At 31.9% G+C, this 22,522-nt stretch overlaps 1 protein-coding gene and 1 non-coding gene across 2 annotated transcripts; both read left to right on the top strand.

The window, feature by feature from the left end:
- The first annotated feature begins 3,540 nt into the window (after nt 1-3,540).
- On the top strand, nt 3,541-6,116 carry LOC112019458 (uncharacterized). Its single transcript, XR_010626522.1, has 3 exons — nt 3,541-3,598; nt 5,544-5,703; nt 6,101-6,116. It is a non-coding gene; the product is annotated as an uncharacterized LOC112019458 (transcript).
- An 11,705-nt stretch (nt 6,117-17,821) lies between these two features.
- On the top strand, nt 17,822-19,403 carry LOC112019859 (protein ALP1-like). Its single transcript, XM_024052405.2, has 3 exons — nt 17,822-18,469; nt 18,549-18,774; nt 18,877-19,403. Exons 1-3 carry the CDS (start codon nt 17,975-17,977, stop codon nt 19,329-19,331), a joined length of 1,176 nt encoding a protein of 391 aa, XP_023908173.2. The 5' UTR covers nt 17,822-17,974; the 3' UTR covers nt 19,332-19,403.
- The last annotated feature ends 3,119 nt before the right edge of the window (nt 19,404-22,522 follow it).

Raw genomic sequence — 22,522 nt, 5'->3', positions numbered from 1 at the left:
TTCAACTCTTCTAAACTTAATCAAATTCAAGCCTCTAAAGTTCTGAAGAATTTCCATCACAAATCTTCAAAAACAAAAAAAAATTCGAAAAATGTTTGAAAAACATAAAGAATTTCTAATAAGTGTACACCTGGAGATTTATTGTAATATTTTGTAACAAAGATCTTTAATCCATCTTCCAACCAAAGTGGAAGAAATTTATATTCAAATGAAGATTGCATTGGCACAACATTTGAATCGAAGACTTCTTCAAGAAGGTCAAATCAAAGGATGATTCTATTGTAGTAGAATTTAATTATAGTGAATTGTACCCACAAATTCATCAATACAAAATTACAATTGTGAAACCACTTCAATTGTTTGGGCCCCATTTGGTATGGCAACTCAAGCATATGTTTTCAGTTTTTAAATAACATTACATGTATTTTAACACATTTTTTCACTCACACGTATTTTCACACATATTTTTAAACAATAAAATATATATTTTTAAGTGCATGTACCAAACACCCCTTTAATTTTCCAAACTTGAGATCTAGTATTTACACACAAAAAATAAATAAATAAATAAATAAAGTTAAGTGTCTTTCTCCTCTATAATGACTTAAATAAATAATAAAAATTTTAAGACCACATTTTATTTTATATATTTTACCATTTCTGCCAAAGGCTTCAACCCAAGGCCGTCATTTGGAGGTGATGTCAGGTCACAAACAATGCTGTAAAGGGGAAGTTCATGAGTACTTCAAGAGCACCCATTATAAGAAAACCATCTCAAGAGGTAACTCGGTTGAGGTCCATGAAAGCAGCTCCCACGAGGAGTACCACTCTTTATCTCTGCCTGTGCTCACTACCAGCCCTATGGCTTTGGTAATACCTACATCAACGGGAACTTCTTTGGAGACATGGAAGTCGCAGCTTTTCTTGCNTCCTGCGTGACCGACTGCGAGCTTATGGCCGACTTTCCTTTTTCTTTTTCCTTTTCCTTTTCTTCCTTCCCGAAGCAGCCAGCTTATATAGGAAGAAACTTCTGGGAGCCTCTTATTGAAGATACAGACCTCTCTCCTATCTTCTTCCTTGTTAATTAATGTTACATGCAAAAATGGAGTACAAATGGTCTTTGATAATATTGGCATTTGTATTAGTGCCTGTGAATTGTACAATTCTCACTGGAGAAATGTTATCACTGCAGTATCAATCCAAAGGCTTCAACCCAAGGCCGTCATTTGGAGGTGATGTCAGGTCACAAACAATGCTGTAAAGGGGAAGTTCATGAGTACTTCAAGAGCACCCATTATAAGAAAACCATCTCAAGAGGTAACTCGGTTGAGGTCCATGAAAGCAGCTCCCACGAGGAGTACCACTCTTTATCTCTGCCTGTGCTCACTACCAGCCCTATGGCTTTGGTAATACCCTACATCAACGGGAACTTCTTTGGAGACATGGAAGTCGCAGCTTTTCTTGCCCATGTTGGCAGCACAATTTACTGTGAGTACTTACTTCTTCAGAGTTTCTGTGTTTTACTGGTTGAATGTAACTGTCTGTGTTGAAGCACTTCTTTTCTGTCTCTTTGATGTCATTTAATATTTATTGCTAGGATTTGGGTTAATCTAGGATTTAAAATTCCAATAATAAAATCCTGGGTTTTGCCCACTATTCACTCTCCGATTGGGGCAAGAATTGCTCCTTGGAGCTCCACAATCGGCCCAAGAACACCGATCTCATTACAAATCTAACTTTAGACCATGTGAGTTGACTTAGCTAGTTAATGCTATATATTTTTATTTTATTTTATATATTTATCAAACCAAACCAGGTGTTGAATTGGCATGGTTCTTTGCTGGCAAAGCTACAAGGAGAGTATTAATTCTTTTTTAGTTTTTAGTTTTAGGACATTTTAATTTTCTAATACAATGAAATAAATTGAAATCCCGTAATTTGAAAATTAATAACCAAGCAAAAGAAGTTCATAAATGCTTGGATTTTATCGTAAATCCCATCATTTATAAAATATATTTAACAAATGTTTCACCCAAACACACGGTAGGAGTTTAAGTAAGTAAACTTTGATTAGTCTAAGAAACTTGATTGAGTTGTACTGTATTAAATTCTTAATTTTCTTTTAAAGTAGACTTAGGGGATTGCTTTGTTTGGATCTCTTTGAAGTTGAATAGATGTTAAAATATTATTAAATTTGTCCTTTTAGTTTAAGTAAGTAAACTTGATTAGAGTGCGTATTTGTTTAAATCCTTCATTTTATTTTATGTAGACTTAGGGGATTGCTCTGTTTGGATCTCTTTGAAGTTGAATAAACCTTAAAATATTATTAAATTTGTCCTTTTATTTTAAATCACTTTTTTGCTACTTATTCTTAAGAATTTTGTTTTTAATTCAACAAAACATTTGATTAGCTAAAGATGGATATTATTATTGATTATTTAATTTGTTAAAAACATGAAATTTTAGTTTAAAATATCCAATTTAAACAAGTTTTAATTTCATAAAGTTGGAAATGGATTTTAATGCTTTAGTTATTTTATGTCTTTTTGTTATTTAATCTCTTAGGAAATGATATTACAAGATATAATTTGGGATTTGTTACACTTTTACTTGATAAAATGATTTAATTGAAATGAATTATATATATATATATATATATTAAATGTTTACTTACTAATTTGAGTTTTCAATTATAGGATAAAGTTCAATTTGGTTCCTTAGCTTTGAAAATTTAGTATTTCAATTAATGTAGCGTTTGGTTTGCGCATCTCTCCCCTTGCGTTTGCCTTAAAAAAATAAAAAAAATTAAAAATAATAATAAAAAAATTAAAAAAAAACCAGCGCCTATTGCACTGTTCATGGGATATGACAGTGCATTTAGGCTAATGAACAATAACCGTAGTATGAACAGTAACTTTTTATTATTTTTTTTATTTTTCAGTTTTCAGCAAAATAAACGGTATCCAAACAAACCTTAAGTGTGCCATTTAGTCTCTCAACTTTCAAAATCAAGTAAAAGAAAAACTTTTCAAAGCCAAATCAATTTCATCTTTGAATATTGTCGTCATTTAAATTTTAATAAAATTAATTAATGTGACAAATAAAACACAAGTAAAAAGGTTATTATAGAAATTGTTTGGGTCTTGGAGGCCAAGCTGGAATGAGATATATGATTCAAATCTTAATATACTTTTTGAACCCTACATTTTTTAAGATGAATGAATGAACGGTGCCTATATATAAGTGAGTTCTCTCTCCTTATAGTTGAAACTAAATTAATTTGGAGCTCTATTTATCGATGACCTGATTGATTGTAATTAAAATTGTATTTCAACAAATGACAATAATCCTCTTGTTGCTCAATGTCTATGCAAAGTAAAAATGGATGATATTTTTCAGGTGGAAATCAAGTGGCCACCATGGAACAATTAGCCCAGGGTTCATGCTACAACAAGGAAATGAATTTCAACTTGAAATACTGTGATGAACACTACACAAATATTTATCCTTGTGCACCTGGAGTTGCATACTATGGTCGAGGTTTTTGGAGACATGGAAGTCGCAGCTTTTCTTGCCCATGTTGGCAGCACAATTTACTGTGAGTACTTACTTCTTCAGAGTTTCTGTGTTTTACTGGTTGAATGTAACTGTCTGTGTTGAAGCACTTCTTTTCTGTCTCTTTGATGTCATTTAATATTTATTGCTAGGATTTGGGGTTAATCTAGGATTTAAAATTCCAATAATATAAATCCTGGGTTTTGCCCACTATTCACTCTCCGATTGGGGCAAGAATTGCTCCTTGGAGCTCCACAATCGGCCCAAGAACACCGATCTCATTACAAATCTAACTTTAGACCATGTGAGTTGACTTAGCTAGTTAATGCTTTATATATTTTTATTTTATTTTATTTTATATATTTATCAAACCAAACCAGGTGTTGAATTGGCATGGTTCTTTGCTGGCAAAGCTACAAGGAGAGTATTAATTCTTTTTTAGTTTTTAGTTTTAGGACATTTTAATTTTCTAATACAATGAAATAAATTGAAATCCCGTAATTTGAAAATTAATAACCAAGCAAAAGAAGTTCATAAATGCTTGGATTTTATCGTAAATCCCATCATTTATAAAATTATATTTAACAAATGTTTCACCCAAACACACGGTAGGAGTTTAAGTAAGTAAACTTTGATTAGTCTGCCAAAAAAAAAGTAAACTTGATTAGAGTGTTACTGTATTTAAATTCTTAATTTTCTTTTAAAGTAGACTTAGGGGATTGCTTTGTTTGGATCTCTTTGAAGTTGAATAGATGTTAAAATATTATTAAATTTGTCCTTTTAGTTTAAGTAAGTAAACTTGATTAGAGTGCGTATTTTGTTTAAATCCTTCATTTTATTTTATTGTAGACTTAGGGGATTGCTCTGTTTGGATCTCTTTGAAGTTGAATAAACCTTAAAATATTATTAAATTTGTCCTTTTATTTTAAATCACTTTTTTGCTACTTATTCTTAAGAATTTTTTGTTTTAATTCAACAAAACATTTGATTAGCTAAAGATGGATATTATTATTGATTATTTAATTTGTTAAAAACATGAAATTTTAGTTTAAAATATCCAATTTAAACAAGTTTTAATTTCATAAAGTTGGAAATGGATTTTAATGCTTTAGTTATTTTATGTCTTTTTGTTATTTAATCTCTTAGGAAATGATATTACAAGATATAATTTGGGATTTGTTACACTTTTACTTGATAAAAATGATTTAATTGAAATGAATTTATATATATATATATATTATAAATGTTTACTTACTAATTTGAGTTTTCAATTATAGGATAAAGTTCAATTTGGTTCCTTAGCTTTGAAAATTTAGTATTTCAATTAAGTGAGCGTTTGGTTTGCGCATCTCTCCCCTTGCGTTTGCCTTAAAAAAAATAAAAAAAATTAAAAATAATAATAAAAAAAAATTAAAAAAAACCAGCGCCTATTGCACTGTTCATGGGATATGAACAGTGCATTTAGGCTAATGAACAGTAACCGTTGTATGAACAGTAACTTTTTATTATTTTTTCTTTATTTTTAATTTTCAGCAAAATAAGCAGTATCCAAACGAACCTTAAGCATGCCAGTTTAGTCTCTCAACTTTCAAAATCAAGTAAAAGAAAAACTTTTCAAAGCCAAATCAATTTCATCTTTGAATATTGTCGTCATTTAAATTTTAATAAAATTAATTAATGTGACAAATAAAACACAAGTAAAAAGGTTATTATAGAAATTGTTTGGGTCTTGGAGGCCAAGCTGGAATGAGATATATGATTCAAATCTTAATATACTTTTTGAACCCTACATTTTTTTAAGTAAATGAATGAATGAAGCGGTGGCCTATATATAAGTGAGTCTACTCTTATAGTTGAAACTAAATTAATTTGGAGCTCTATTTATCGATGACCTGATTGTTTGTAATTAAAATTGTATTTCAACAAATGACAATAATCCTCTTGTTGCTCAATGTCTATGCAAAGTAAAAATGGATGATATTTTTCAGGTGGAAATCAAGTGGCCACCATGGAACAATTAGCCCAGGGTTCATGCTACAACAAGGAAATGAATTTCAACTTGAAATACTGTGATGAACACTACACAAATATTTATCCTTGTGCACCTGGAGTTGCATACTATGGTCGAGGTTTTCTACCTATTTACTGGTATCTACCTTTTCAATTACGCCTAACAATGATCATACATCCTTTATATCTTTACATGTGAATTATTTTATCATCTTTCGTTATTCAGTTTTATCCTAAGTTGAAACTTTGTTGAAATTTTCATGCTTGTCTATTAAAGAAACATCAAAATGAGATCCTCCTTTAACATAATCCAAATATGATTAATTAAGTGATGCATTCTTCAAATAAAATTTATATGCAACCTGCTTTTTGGTAAAACTAAATACAAGCATTGTGTTACTTAAAAGACATAAAATTTTTAATTTAGAACCCCAAGACATGTATGTCTTTTGCCTTCTGCGCTTAAAACAATTTATTGTAGATCAATTGATAGTTTGCATGCCACATTCCAAATGATTTTTTTTTTTTTTTTCAGGAACTACAATTATGGATTCCAAGTTTCACTTTGGAGGTGGATGACACCAATTAAGGAGGACCAGCCTTCAGCACACAATGTCTTTATTGGTTACTTGGAACCCGCCAAGAATGACACTTTAACCAATGGAGTTTCTGGTTTTGGTGCCACCATGAAGGTACTTTACGGAGATCTTGTTTGTGGTCAAGATGATAATGAGTCCATGAACAACATCATCTCTAATTACCTACATTACCTTGATACAATGGGTGTTGTTCAAGAAGAAGCAAGATCTTATGAAGTGCTTAGTTGTGCTAAGCAAATTGCTTCCAATCCATCATTTTCCTCGTATCCTTAAGCTTTGTTTGGTGTTTATGAATTATTTTGTATCGACTATATCTAAACTTTTCTATGTTTATATAATTAGTATGTAATGACACTTTTTCTTTTTATTTTCTTTTTGTTAAAATAAAATAATTGAGAAGAAAATAGCAGTTAAGCAAAAGACATCCTCATGTTTAGTTGCAAACAACTTAGTATATTTCCTAACCATCTATAAAAATGATAAATCCAATTGAAATTTGTCACATATCCAACGTGGAAATTATACTTTTCCACCCAAACTATCACTTTGATTACACTTTACTCCTTGAATTATTAGAATGCACGATTGACCCCCAAAATTATCACACTATTTTAATGTCTCCCTTACCGTTTGTTTTAATATTAAGGCTAATAGAATTTAGTATTGAATTGTATGGAAATCAACTGAAATTCCAACCTGTGAGAAACAAAAAAAAAAAAGAAAAAGAAAAAAGAAAAAAGAAAAAAGAAAACACATGTCAAAGAAAAAACAATTACATGCACAAGACAGTTTTACATGGTTTAGCAATTTGCCTATGTCTACGGAGTTGCAGGGATTTCACTATTATCAAGGAAAAAATACAAAGTGCGGCTACAGAGTTTCTCTCTCTCTCTCTAAAACACGACAACCAACAAAACTCTAATCATCAAGTTGCGTTTTCTACATTCGGTGCACAGGATACACAATGGGCTACAAAACGGGCCAAAAATTTTTTCCAAGCCTTCACTTCATGGACTAAGCCTCAGAAAATCTCCCATTAAAAACCACGCAACATTGTCAACTGGATTAAACACAACTAGGTTTCACAAAACCCAACATGAATGACCAATTTACCCTCAACTTTCTATTTTGAAGAGGATGGTAAATTGATCTTTCAATATTAAACTTCATTAAATGTCAAAACAAATGGCAAGAGATTAAATGTAACGTATTTTTAAAATTTTGGGGTTAATTGTGCATTTCAATAGTTTAGGAGGTTGAATGTAATTGAGATGATAATTTAGGATGAAAAAGTGTAATTTACCACTATCAAATTTATACACTTAAATAAAAACTTAATATAAACATATTGTTGCCACTATCTCTATGCAACTAAATGCACCAACTAATTATCTTCAAAAGACTTAACCAAAAAAAAAAAAAAAAAAAAATCTTCAAAAGATGTAGAAAGTAGAAATAACAAAGATTTTCAAGGAATGTAATCAAATAAAATAAATGTATCTTCATCAGTTGGACCCGAAAATGGTAGGAGCATAAAATTGTTTTGTAGCCATAGGAATTAGAAGTTTGCTTCAATAGAGATGAAGGGGAGGGAAAAAAAAATAGAAGAAAGAAAGGCATATACAATGCATCCTACTTGTAGAGGTTCTCAGATCCCTTGTATTCCTTCCATTGAATATTCTTCCAATCATGTATTTATTTGGCATTAGCTTTTTTTTAGTTTTTGAGTTTTTGCTAATTGTTTTTTTTTTTTTTTTGGTTGAAAGTGACTTAAAGTATACATGAACTTAATAAAGTGAGGGTTTAAAAAAATTTACATGAATAAAATAAGCTAAAATCTAAATAAAAACTCGAGGCAAACAAAAAAATGTTTGACTCATTGTAAGTTATTAAAGCACTAGTATTAGATATGCTAAATGCTAAATATTTAACATTTAGCTCATCAAACCCAAAAATTAACCTACAAGAGATGTCCCAAATGCCAAAACTTTTAGCATTTGTGACTGTACCGTTCTACTAGCAAAAGAGTATCGACCCAAATGCTAAAAATAAAAAACTTTTTTTTTTTCATTCCCAGTCTTCTCTTTCTTCGTCTTCTTCTTCTTCTTCTTTTTCTTCTTCTTCTCTCTCTCTCTCTCTTCTCTCTCTCTCTCTCTCTCTCTCTCTCTCTCTTATAAATCAACGTTCAACCTCTCGCTTCCACTGCTTGTCATCTTTCCATTGCCATCTCATATCTTAATCTCTCTAACTCTCTCTCTCTCTCTCTCTCTCTCTCTCTCTCTCTCTCTCTNAGATGAAAGGGAGGGAAAAAAAATAGAAGAAAGAAAGGCATATACAATGCATCCTACTTGTAGAGGTTCTCAAATCCTTGTATTCCTTCCATTGAATATTCTTCCAATCATGTATTTATTTGGCATTAGCTTTTTTTTAGTTTTTGAGTTTTTGCTAATTGTTTTTTTTTTTTTTTTGGTTGAAAGTGACTTAAAGTATACATGAACTTAATAAAGTGAGGGTTTAAAAAAATTTACATGAATAAAATAAGCTAAAATCTAAATAAAAACTCGAGGCAAACAAAAAAATGTTTGACTCATTGTAAGTTATTAAAGCACTAGTATTAGATATGCTAAATGCTAAATATTTAACATTTAGCTCATCAAACCCAAAAATTAACCTACAAGAGATGTCCCAAATGCCAAAACTTTTAGCATTTGTGACTGTACCGTTCTACTAGCAAAAGAGTATCGACCCAAATGCTAAAAATAAAAAACTTTTTTTTTTTTCATTCCCAGTTTCTTCTTTCTTCGTCTTCTTCTTCTTCTTCTTCTTCTTCTCTCTCTCTCTCTCTCTCTCTCTCTCTCTCTCTCTCTCTCTCTTATAAATCAACGTTCAACCTCTCGCTTCCACTGCTTGTCATCTTGCCATCTCATCTCTCTCTCTCTCTCTCTCTTCAACTCTCTCTCTCTCTCTCTCTCTCTCTCTCTCTCTCTCTCTTCTAATCAATTTGGGTTTTTTGGTATGTTGAACATGGGTTCAATGGGTTTGGTCTAGGTTTGGAGTTGTTATTTGGGATTGTCGATCATGGGTTTAATGGGTTTAATTTGAAGGTTGTTGATGTGGGTTGTAGTGTTGGTAGTTATGGGTGGCGGTGGTGGTTATGTTAGTTGTTGGTGGTGGTGATTGGGTTGCTAAGTTTTTTTGGTTGGGTTGGATTGCTCTTGTTTTGGGAAAGTTCTGATGGATTTTGGTTTGAAATGTTTGTTCCATCAATATGGTGATGGTAGTGGGTTCTAGTGGTGGCTAGTTGATTGTTGCTTGTGGGAGTGGTGATGAGTTTATTTTTTTTCCCTAACAAAAAGTATGAATTTCTTTATTAAAAAAAAAAGTTATTTTAATAGTTGATGTGCTAAAGTAAGAAATGTGATATAAGGTGTATTGTAAATACCATGCTAAAATAAATAAAGTAATTTTTAGTATATTATAATATGATTTAAAAAAAAAAATCTAATATTAATGCTCTTAACAACATCAAAATAGAAAATGGGGTAGTTGATTCAGTGGGCCCGAAGATGAAACTATTATATAATATCAAACAAATGTTAATATCTTATTAAGATAGACCTAAAATGTTTCATAGGATAATAAAATTAAGGAATTAACATATAAGCTAATTATTTGGGGTTGAAACTATTCTAAGTAAATATTCTCTTATCCAATTTTAATATCATGAACAACTTCAAACCAAGGTATAGAACATATATTTTTTATAGAAATAATGGAGACTGGCATGAAGCACAAAAAAGTTTGACAATTTGTTTTGTTATTTTGTTTTGGCTTCAAACCACTTCCGGAAATGGTTTTCCGTAAATATGTGTGTTTGGTAAGCACAAGAAAATAGGGTCAACTGAAATTAATTTTAACTTTGACTGTAAATACCTCTCTTAAGCCGGAAATCATTTTTAGTTTCTATTTTACCTTTAAATAGATTCCAGCCTTCAGAGAGAGAGAGAGAGAGAGAGAGAGAGAGAGAGAGAGAGAGAGAGAGAGAGAGAGAGAGAGAGAGAGAGAGAGAGAGAGAGAGCGCCCCCCCTAATCATATTGTGAGGTTTCCTCAACCTCCACGGGATGCAAAGCAATTAGGAAAATCTTATTTGGGAAATCCTGATTGAAGACCATAAAATTTAATATCTTAAGACACTTTATAGTTAATATAGTACAGAAAGTTTTCATTTTTTTGCTCATTTTAGGCAATAAGGTAGTTCAATGCTGAATTATCTCTCTTCATTCAAGGCCAATTCTAGCCAACTAACACTTCTAGTTCAGCGATATATTGTTCTATTACCTCATAAATACAATCTTATTCTTCCTTTAAATTTGTTCTTTGTAATAATGGTTATTGAACTCTTTAAAACTTACTTGTTCAACTTTTTGACACAAGACCAAAAATTATCAATAATCATGCTCACAAGGATCTACACAAAGGACGAGGATCCCAGGTAACATAGTGATATAGTTTGATGCAAGTCTTCGTTGGTAATCCAAGTACATAAGTGTTGTTGTAGTGCCTTTTCCCACAGAGTCGTAGATTTCAAGAAAACTGTTTTTAATCAAAAGGAACTATGTACTTAATTCTTCATTTGTTGTAATTACTTCTTCTTCTTTGTTTCCTCCATTTATTTAAAACCTCATTAAACAACACTTAGCCATTTATTTATTTTTAAGGAGACATGATATATATTCACAATTGATAAGACTATAAGAGTATGATTGGCTTAAAAAATAAAAATAAAAAAGTAGTACAAACTCATCCAAAAAAAAAAAGTTTTGCAAATATCTTTGTAAAGTAATTGGCAAAAAAAGGAATATATGTAAAAAGTTTTAAATAATAAATAAGGAGAGAGAAACAAATTGCTATTAATTAAGTGAATGAAGTGTAAGTCAATTAGTATTTAATGCTATTTTTTTAACCATTAAATCAATTACAAATCTACGGTCTACAAATGGTGTAACTCTTGTCAAGTTACACCAAGTGTAACTTGAACCTATCTCATATATATATATTGCCATTGCGGAGATAAATAGTGACACTCCACTGTATCTGTTGACTTTGTGCTTGGATCACAAAGTATAGATGGGATGAGTTTACACCTTACACCAGTCTCTCTTTTTTATTCCGAAAAAAATAAATAAATAAATGTATAGGTTAACGATTGTTCGAAACAAAAGCATAGAAACCCCTATTAGTATTTTTGGGGTTTCTAGGATCCAAATAAAGTGTATTCTAAAACATTCACATCCCTAACACTTTGTGTGTGTGTTTTTCTTTTCTTTTCTTTTCTTTTGTTATTATTATTATTAATTATTATTATTGAACTCAAAATATTGATCAGAAAACATTAGCTAATTAACAGAGTTTACAACGTACAAATGGTTACATCCATAATTATGCTTAGGGCCAACTCAGAAACAAAGAGGAAATGTCTCTTACACACGTTTTACACCCAGACGGAGCCACCCTTGGGCAATGAGGGGCAATCCCCCCTCCCTCCCCCCACCCAAATTTTTTTTTAAAGCAATTAATAGTATATGTATATATAGGTATTAATTTTAGTCATTTTGTTCAATAATATTATATTTCCCTCCCTTTAACAATATCTTTAATTATTTTGAAAGTAATACTACAACCACAAAACTTTTCTACAATATTCTTACAAACTGTTGAGGGAGCAAATTCTTAATGAAAATCCACCATTTACATCACTTTTTTACATAACAATAACCACTAACTATTTGTTTAGAACTAGCTTGCTCCAACTCATGATGCGGTGATTAAAGAAACAATTGATGCGTAGTTTAATTACGTAACTTTTTCCTAAGAAAATATAATTTTAAATAATTTGTCGATAACCCATCTTATGGTCAAAAAAGTTTAAGAAAATATAATTTTTACTATTTTAAAAAAAATTTCCTAATTATGTAACTTAATGTTTATGGTCATTTTTAAGATGTATTTGTTATGTTTATGTTTATATATGAAATTATATACTCTACTATTTTTAAAAATTTTGGTAAGATTTTAACAGATTTTTTAAATATATAATATAATTTAATATCAATTAGTAAATATATAATAGATTAATGACATGTAAAATTATGAGTTATATTTGATTTCATATATATTATTATAAAATAAATTGTAGATTATAAATTATAAGTATTCATAGATAAATTTTTTTTTTTTAAGAGTTATAATCTATGACATCTATTCATAATATTTGCTTTTTATCATTGAATCAAGACACCCAGATCTCTTATTAGATAATAAGATATTTTACTAATTGAATTAACTAAAACTCACAACATAAATAATCTTATAAATGGTTATGTAATAAATTTGGATAATTCTGAACAAGTTTGGATTCAAACTTTATTTATAAATGAAAAAAAAATGTTAGGTAAATGTTTAGATTCCGCTACTCTTTTATTGGATTCTAGGAACCCTGAAATGCCATCTTAAAATATTAAACTCCGCTCGCTCTGACACTATTTGAGTTCTCATTTATAAAATATCAAATGACAATGTGATATAGTCGGCCTATTTGATGTTCCTGTCTGCATGGTTCGGGAATCATGGACATTATGCTTGTGATCCACGCACAAAGCCAACAGATCCCATCAAGGTCTACTAGTTATATTTTTCTATTTTGGATAGATTACTTTAAATAGATTAGAATACACATTTGAGTTGCTCAATTATTATTATCATCTGCATATATTATTTTTGACAATAACAAAAACAATACGTATATGCATGAAAGCTCTAATGGAGTTCAATATATATGGTTTTGTTAATCTCCATCTTAAAATATCAAACGACTATGTAGTATGTAATAGTTGGCCTATTTAATATTGCTCCTGTCTCAATGGTCTGGGAATCATGGACGATATATGCTTTGTGATCCATGCACGATTTCCACACATTCCATGTAGAGCCCCTAGTTATCATTTTCTGCTTTGGGTATTAAACTACACATTTACATTGTTCAATTATTACTGTCATCTGCATATATTATATATATAATGACCTTTTTTTAATTAGAGAAGAACATATATAATGACTTATACAATACATGAAGCTCTATATATAAACTATCAATAGTAAATCATTGACTTTAAAGACATATGAGATTATAGAATATTTTCCTAGTACCCACGCATTGGATGAGTTATTATTTATTAAAATAGTGATAGATATTTTTTTTGAGAAACTAAATAGTGATAGATATAAGAAACAATAAACAATACTCGATGAATTTGCTCAGAAAAAATATGTAATAAAAAGGACTATAAACCAGGTGATGAAAGGACAACTTATAGATCTCACAATAAGCTACTTGGGATCTTCGTGATGGGGTATACCCACTCCATGACAGCTGAATTTTGGGGTCTTCGTGATGGACTCACCCTCGCATATAATCTTAACATCCGCAAGCGGCAAGCTGCTCATTGAAATATACACAAATATTGTTGCTAATATTATCAACACATAGTTTTATGGCTGACATTTCTCACTCTTGTAATGCATTGATTTCTAATTACATGTCTCTCTAGCTTTTTGATGAGACTCATATTCAACACATTCACTGAGAAGGACATCATTGCACGGACATTCTGGGAAAAGGAAGGATGTTATCTTAGTGATAATTTTGAATTATATAATTCATATTCTCCTCATTCTATTTTGTATGAGCTTTTAGCTAATGCTTGGGTGTTGTATACTCTAAATTTTGAATACTGCTTTGTTTTGCGTGTTTGAATTTATATCACTTATATTTTGTTTTGACAAAAAGAAATTTATTTGACTTGCTCGGTTTTATGATTAAATTCAACTTACTACTTGGATAATTGCCTTGAGACATACATCTTTGACATGTTGTCTACTAAACAGTTTTTATTGCTTAAAAGGATATGACAACTTACTAAAATGATGAAATCAAAAAAATAAAAGTAAAAATAAAAACTATATCTGGTTTACTCATCATATATATACATTTAAGGTCAAAACTGGGAGATAATTTAATTAAAATTCAAAATTAGATTATAATTGAAATCTAATTTTGTATCATATGTCACATCTAATTTTTTTAATTCTTTTATCCAATAAGTTAATTTAGTGCAAAATACGATGAATACAATATAAATGAACCATAAGAAATCTAATAATATATTTAATTCTATATCTACAATTAGAATAAAAAAGAGTTTGAAAGATTATGCTTTCCAACCCTTTGTTTGTCTAGGTAAAAAGAACTCAAATTTATTATTTTTTTACCTAATACTAATAATTATGTAGAAACTTATTTATATATTATATGTTGTGTATTTTTTTATTTATTATATCTGTACATATGCACGGATTATAAACTAATTTGTTATATACTTATCAATAATACAATTACCAATTACAACACCTAAGACATTTTCAACAATGAATATGATTAAAAATCCAAAATCTATTACACAAGTAATCAATGTGAGAATGGTGGACGAATATATGAATGATTGCTTTCTGACAACCTAGAAGAGGCAGGAATATATAATTTTGAAATCATTAAGGTGTGAGTGTTTAAACTTTACTCTCCACAATTGAAACACTACAGCTAGCTTTGAGAGTTTATTTAAGTTGTATGGTTTAACTTAATCTTAGATGTCTGTGCACAACATGTGTTCATACGTTAACAAAATATTAGGCAGCAAAATAGTCAATGCAACAAACAAAGCCTGACTGGATTGGTGACATCAACATGCTATGAAAGCATTGCTTGCGTATTATCTGACAGGAACTTCTTGTAAGCCTATTTAATTATTGATTGTATAATCATTCTTTTAAGAAGAAAACATGGCGGGACCATATATTTCGCTACTTTTTAACAAACCGCACAACTTCTGGGTTTAGCTTCATGGGTATGTCTGACGAGGCCATGAAAGACCACCAGTTGTCATGTCTAAGAAAGTTAGAGATTGCTTAGGAAATATCTAGGAAAATCCAAGTTGATAAAAAAATGCGGTTAACTCATTGATCATGGGGAGTCAAAAAAAAAAAAAAAAACTCATTGATCATGGAAGCCTTAGGGGCATGTTCATTCAACATAAATATTCAATATTTAAGTAAAATATACATAAAAACTAATTAATAAATTGTAATATATATCCACACTTTTTTTTTTCTTTTTTGAGAGTCAATAATATCATCCACCGTAAGTGACCTAGATACAACATACAATGGAACTAAAGGGGCTAAGTGATTGGATTGGCCTATTAGGCATGAATACATAATGCGTAAATCACATGTAATTATGCAACAATAGAGATTTTTCTTTTTTGGTTGAAAAAATCATGTTGATTTTGTGCAATATCTGTTGCTTTACTTTTTATCTCTCTTGGTAGGAGCACTCAAATTTGACATTGTGAAACTTTCAGTGGTATGCAAATTATATAGAATTTTCTAGGGAAAGCTATGGTAAATACACTTTGTTTGTGAATTGAGCAAAGAAGAAATCAATTATATCAGTCAAAGCTCCACTTCCAATTTTGACAAGATAGAGGTTCTAGGGCCCTCACATTGAATAAGCAAGTTAATAATCTTAGACAGCATGTATATGACCTATAGTGAATAACAAGGTAGGCTCAAAACCAAGACAAAATAAAGGTAGACCTAAGGCTCAAATGGAGAAAATATAGGCCTAAGGTCTAAACACAAAACAAAGATAGGCCTAAGGAAGTTAGACAAACAAGGTTGGGAATACCCTTAGACAAACAAGGACATGCCTAAGGCTCCAAGATAAATCAAGGATGCGGGCCAATGGCCCAAAGATAAAACAAGATGTGCCTGCTGCGTTTGTTTTGGTGGTAAATGATTTCCTGAAATCATTTACCACCTGACCCATGTGTTTGGCTGGCAAAGAAAAATCCATTTTCCGGAAAATATGCTTAAAGTTTGACCAAATTTTCACCCTTGACCCGGAAATGGTTTTACACTTTTATTTTACCTTCAAACCATTTTCGGGTCTCGCACGAGAACACAGAAAAGAAGAGAGCCTCTGAGAGAGAACGAGTGAGAACGAAAAACACACTCAGCAAGAGCCAAAAACAAAGAAAAAAAGAGAAACCAACGCAGTCCGATCAACCAAAAAAGGAGAGAAACCCAGAAAAACGGACCGATCCACCAAAAAAATAGAGAAACCCAAAACAAACGGACCGATCCACGCAGTCCGATCCAGTCTCGAACCCAGTCCGATCCGCGCAGTCCGATCCAAATCCCACAACCTAGTCCGATCCACGTAGTCCGATCCACGCCGGCGACATTGTGCGAGCGAAGAACGCAGATCCATTTCGACGCCGTTCGACGCCATTTGGCGCAGTCCCAGCACCATTTCGACGCCGTTCTACCACCAGCAGTCACCGGCGAGTCCGATCCACTCAACGCCGTTCCACCACCTCGCCGATTTCAGCGCCGTTCGACCACCACACTTAATTGTGAGTCCGATCGGTTTTTTTTTTTTTTTTAGGTCTAAAGCTTTGGACTGTTTGAGTTTTTGAGTGGATCGGACTGTATTACACCAGATTTTTGGGATTATATATATATATATATATATATATTTATATATTTATTTATTTATATATTTATTAAACTTATCAATTTGAACTATCAAATTTTATTGATAAGTTTGATTGTAAAATATTATATATGTATTTATATATTATTGATAACTACAGATTTACAATATTAATAAGTTTGAACTATCAATAAACTATATATTGTAAAATTGTATTTATATATTTACATACACAAACTTATGAATTTGTGTAAAATTGTATTTATATATTTACAATTTTACACAAATTCACTAAACTATCAACATCAATTACATGAAATACTTAACTACAATATGCTCAGACTCACAGATTGGTAATAGAAATAAATACATAAATATATGCATATTTATTTATAAATAAATATTTATATATTTAGTTATATATTGACATAAATATTTATATATATTTATTTATAAATAAATATTTAGTTATTTATTTATAAATATTTAGTTATCTTTTACATAATGTATACTGTGAGCAATTTGCTGTGAGCAATTTGTGGGGGAATTTTACATAATGTTTACTGTGAGCAATTTGCTATAATTTTACGTAATGTTTACATAATGTTTACACTTGCATATGTTATACTGTTTTGCACATTGCATTGTTGTTCCTATAATTTTACTGTGAGCAATTTGCATGCATTTTCCAGGGGTTGCTTTAGAAGTAGTCACAGAAGCTTGTGGACACTGTATTTCCAAGTTCTTTTTTTTTTTTTTTTTTTTTTTTTGAATTTGACTAGTTGGGTTTGTGTAAAATTTGGCTAGTTGGGTTTTGTGTATACAGTTTTGGAGCTTGATATGTATACTTTGATATAGCAAATGTTATTATGTTGCCTATTGGGTTATGTATACTTTCAAGCTTGAGACATGACAAATTGTATGAAATTTTTCAGCATTTGGTTTTATTATTTTTGATCGGTAGAATATGTGTATGTTTAAATTGTATTATGATGACTAATAATGCGAGACATGATGGTATTGTGATGATATCAATGTGCAGTTATCAATGTGCTGGTTTTGTGATGGTGTAAACATTCATTGTAAATAGAATGCAATGTGATTTCGTACTCGTTATAAATGTGGTTTGGATGTTTTTTGTTTGTAGTTGTTTTTATTTACATACATCTTAGACCACAGTGTTTGTGATTTTGTTAGATGAAGAAAAAAACCAAAGCCGCAATTCTTGCCTCAGTTGCATCTGTCCTCCTTGTGGGGGTTACATTGTTAAGGAAATTGCGACGTAGACATAGACGATTGCCTAGGGCGCCTTATGTTAATCATGCAGCCGAGAGAGAGGAATACATAAATAGTATTCTGCATGGAAGTGAGATAAATTGTGTGAATCAACTTAGGATGAAGCCTAGAGCTTTTCACCAGTTATGTCACATCCTCACTGAGGGGGAGCACGTACGCCCAACTATTCACATGCCTGTTACGGAACAAGTGTTCATTTTCTTACACATTATTGGTCATAATGTGAGGTTCCGTGTAATGGGTAGTCGGATCTATAGATCAACTGAGACTGTTCATAGATATTTCAAGGTTGTCCTTAGGGGGGTTCTGAAATTATATAGAGCTCTAATAAGACTGCGTAGCGAAGATACACCCCCAGAGATAAGGAATAGCAGAAGGTTCTACCCATATTTTAAGGTAAATATTGCGACTTGTGTATTTTTGTAAATTGTGTAGATTTATGCAATTTTAAACCATTATATGTGTCGAAAAATAGGATTGTGTTGGAGCAATAGATGGTACACATGTTCGGGCATCTGTGCCAACTGAAATACAAGGAAGATTTCGTGGTCGCAAAGATGGAACCACGCAAAATGTGTTAGCTGCCATTGGTTTTGACTTAAAGTTCACATATGTATTGGCTGGATGGGAAGGCAGTGCACATGATTCACGTGTGTTATCTGATGCATTTGCTAGGCCAGGGGGATTTTCAATTCCCAACGGTATTATACAATTACTTCACCTTTTTGGTTTATTAGTTTAATAAATATTGTGCATTTTCCTAAGCATAGTAGTGATTGAGTTTTATTTTTGAATATATGTAGGTAAATATTATCTTGGTGATGCTGGGTATGGTAATAAAAATGGAATATTGTCACCTTATCGGAGTGTGCGATATCACTTGAAAGAGTTTAGTGATCGTCCTCCTGAGAATGAGAAAGAATTGTTCAACCTCCGACACTCTTCATTGAGAACTACCATTGAGCGAGGGTTTGGTGTGTTGAAAAAACGTTTTCGAGTGTTGGATGCAGAACCATTTTGGTCTTTTCAAACCCAAGTCAAAGTAGTGTTAGCATGTTGTGTGGTTCATAACCACATTATGGGGGTTGAACCAAATGACCATATTATGGAAGATGCAATGAACGAAGTAGAGTCTAGTGACCCCCAACAAGAAACACAATCACGTCGGGAGTCCGTTGAAGACAGTAGAATGTGGAATGCTAAGAGAGATGAGATATGCCAAGTTATGTGGTCTGATTATATGAGGAGTGGAGAGTAGTACTTTATTTACATTTTTAAAATTGTAATATGTGTTTTTATTTTTCGTAAAGACAATGTATTTACTATAGACTTCTAGTGGCGTAATGAACTTGTATTTTCAGCATTACATTGTTACTTGATGGTATTACATTGTTATTTTCCGTGTTAGCATATTTCATTCTATTGTACACATTTTATAAGCGTGGTTGTATGTGTGTTTGATTTGTTGTTCATATTCCGAGCTCAATTAATAAATGCTACTCTGACTATACAATTTTCATATGTAGTAATGTCAAAGGGCAAAGAAAAAATGAGCACCAGCAAGCAATTTAGGTGGCTGCCGCCTATGCATGAAATGATGCTGAGGATACTTGCACAGGAGGCTGCAAAGGGCAACAAGCCCTCTAGCACCTTTAGGGCAGGCTCCTTCGCTCTTGTAGCGAAGGAGATAAGTGCCCAATTTGGGGTTGAGTGCCACCCCTCCTACGTAGACAATCGGATGCGTACTCTAAGGACCATGTGGTCCACTATTGAGAAACTTCGAAAGAAGAGTGGCTTCGGTTGGGATGATAATCTCAAAATGATAACATGCGACGCAAAGACGTACCAAGAAGAAGTCATGGTATGCCTTACAATTATATTTTCTTAATATAAATGATAATATATGTTTTTGTCCATAAATTGAAATTTTAGTTTGGAAATTGAAGGCAAAGAATTTATTTGAAAAGATATTCATAGTTTCAAAGAAGACATCTATGAATAAATGTTAGACGTTAGATGAAGTTTTAGTAAATTATATACTGGTGTGAAGTAAACTTTATCATGATTTATTAAGTTTTAATCTTAGAGTAATGTCACACTACCATAGCTAGATGTTTAAATGCAGCATCTATTCCACACCATGATTTTATGTTTAATTTGACAAGGATGGACACCCACTTTATGTTTCATGTAATAACAGATTTTTTTGTTTACTGGCATCATTAATGCGTTGAATATTGAATTTATGAGTGAAGTAATTATTGCATTGTTATTATACGTTCCTTTCTCCCTTACAGGCGCATCGAAAGCATGCAGATTTTCTAAACAAGAAAATAGAGATGTATGATGAGTTAGCTCTTGTCGTGGGCAAGGACACAGCCACTGGTGGCTTTTCAAAGTCTTATATAGATTATGAAAATGAGCCAGATAATGGCGACAGTACTGAATTTGTTGTTGATAATGTGGAGGAAGATGTGCTCGAAAAAGGTAAGAATGTAGTCGAGTCCTCCACAACTGGGTCGGGAATTTCCAAGTCCCGTAAAAGAGGTCATGCACATTCTACTGCTGATGATAGCGTGTTGACTGATCTGTCTGATCAGTTGAAGGATATAGCTACAGCTCTTAAAGAAATCAATCGGGGCCCGGTAGATTACACATCTCTTTATAATGAGATTATGGCTATGATGGCAGATGGGTATAGTGAAGAAATGCTTGCAACTGCGTTTGACCATCTATGTGAAAATGAGAAGGTAGCACGGGGATTTCTGGCCAAGAATGCTAGGCTGCGAAAGATGTGGCTGGATAGTTTTTTTTTCTCACAACTTTGACTTGCCTGTTTCATGTAGACTGTGATAGTAGCTTTATGAATTCGCTTTTGTTGTAGAACTAGTATTAACCTACCATTGTATTATATGTATAGTACTTTGTATTATAGGGGACAATACAGTTGCCGAAATTATGTATTTGCACTATTCAGATACCACGAGTAGGTATCATTTTTGTACACCATGGAGGTGTAATGACAATGGTGAACGATGAATGTGGCTATTTTTATATTAATATTATCGGCATATTTAAATGATTATTTTTTGATGTTGAAGTGGATGATTATTTTTGTACTGTTACAGATATGTATATACAATGCAGGTGTATGTTGAAGTGGATGAATTATTACAGGTTTGTCTAGATAATGCAGGAGTCTCAATTTGTAAGGCATTTTATATTTTCCGTAAAATTAATTCACAAACCAAACATGAAAATTGATTTTCCGGAAAAAATGGATTTCATTTTCCGTAAAATGTTTACCTGAACCAAACATAAAAATTGATTTTCCGTAAAACAACAAGCATTTTCCGTAAAATATTTGACCAAACCAAACACCGGAATTGATTTTCCGTAAAACGATTTCCGAGACAGCCAAACAACCTTATTGCATTTTCCTTTTCCGGAAAATAGCATTTCCGGAAAATATATATTTTCCGGAAAACATTTTACGCAAACCAAACGCAGCCTAAGGTTCTAGGACAAAACAATAATAGACTTAAAGCCCAAACAGAGGACAAGGATGAGCTTAATACCCCTAGATAAAACAATGGTGGACTTACGGCCTCAAGCCTAAACAAGAGAGGGCCTAAAGCCCCTAGATGAAGTACAAAATGGACTTAATGCCCCAAGACGATTCAAATCTGGGCTTACGGTCCAAGCAAAAGTAGAAAATAAGGTGGGTTTCGAGCCCCTAAACAAAATCACATAACTAAAAAGGAAAGACTTGAATCATCAAAAAAAATAAGTCACAAGATTGAGTCAACCTCTATAAATATTTTGAGAACGTCTTAGAAGGTTTATTTGTAAGGAAAGAATTATTATTATTATTATTCTTCTTTTTTGGTTTGGAAACTCAATTTGTATTTTTTTTTTTTTTTTTTTTGGTGGGGAGTGAGAGAGAGAGAGAGAGAGAGAGAGAGAGAGAGAGAGAGAGAGAGAGAGAGAGAGAGAGCACTCCCTTCCGGCCAGCCCAGATCGTGCTGCCCCCACCGTTGCCCCCATCGCCCGATCACGCGCTGGCCAAGCTTTTTTTTTTCTCTCTCTTCTTCCTTAACGCTTCTTCTCTCGATTTGGGCGATCTGGCCGTCATCGCTCAACATCACCGATCCACCCCTCCCTCATCACCGATCATCCACGGGCCTGGTCTTATGATTTTGATTTTTTTTTGTTTTGATTTTTGTTTCTTGTGTTGTTTATATATTTTGATTCACTATAATAATATTTGCTTGGATCATGAGAAAATGTGAGAAACATGATAAAAATGGGTTTTCTAGAGCATTTTCAACAACACAACAAACATCAGAAAATATTTTTCAAAGCATTTTTTGAAATGCAACCAAATAGCTTGAATACATTTTCCTTTCCCGAAAATAACATTTCTGAAAAATATTTATTTTCCGGAAA

This window comes from Quercus suber, unplaced genomic scaffold (assembly GCF_002906115.3).
Source record: "Quercus suber isolate HL8 unplaced genomic scaffold, Cork oak 2.0 scaffold_786, whole genome shotgun sequence".
Classification (NCBI taxonomy): Eukaryota; Viridiplantae; Streptophyta; class Magnoliopsida; order Fagales; family Fagaceae; genus Quercus; species Quercus suber.
This window is presented reverse-complemented; position numbering and strand designations above follow the sequence as displayed.

Excerpts from the sequence above, each read along its gene's own strand:
- LOC112019859 (XM_024052405.2), top strand. The coding sequence starts at position 17,975 with ATGAAGAAAAAAACCAAAGCCGCAATTCTTGCCTCAGTTGCATCTGTC. Across the intron at positions 18,470-18,548 it reads GGTTCTACCCATATTTTAAG|GATTGTGTTGGAGCAATAGA; the intron begins GTAAATATTGCG and ends GTCGAAAAATAG. Across the intron at positions 18,775-18,876 it reads GGGATTTTCAATTCCCAACG|GTAAATATTATCTTGGTGAT; the intron begins GTATTATACAAT and ends GAATATATGTAG.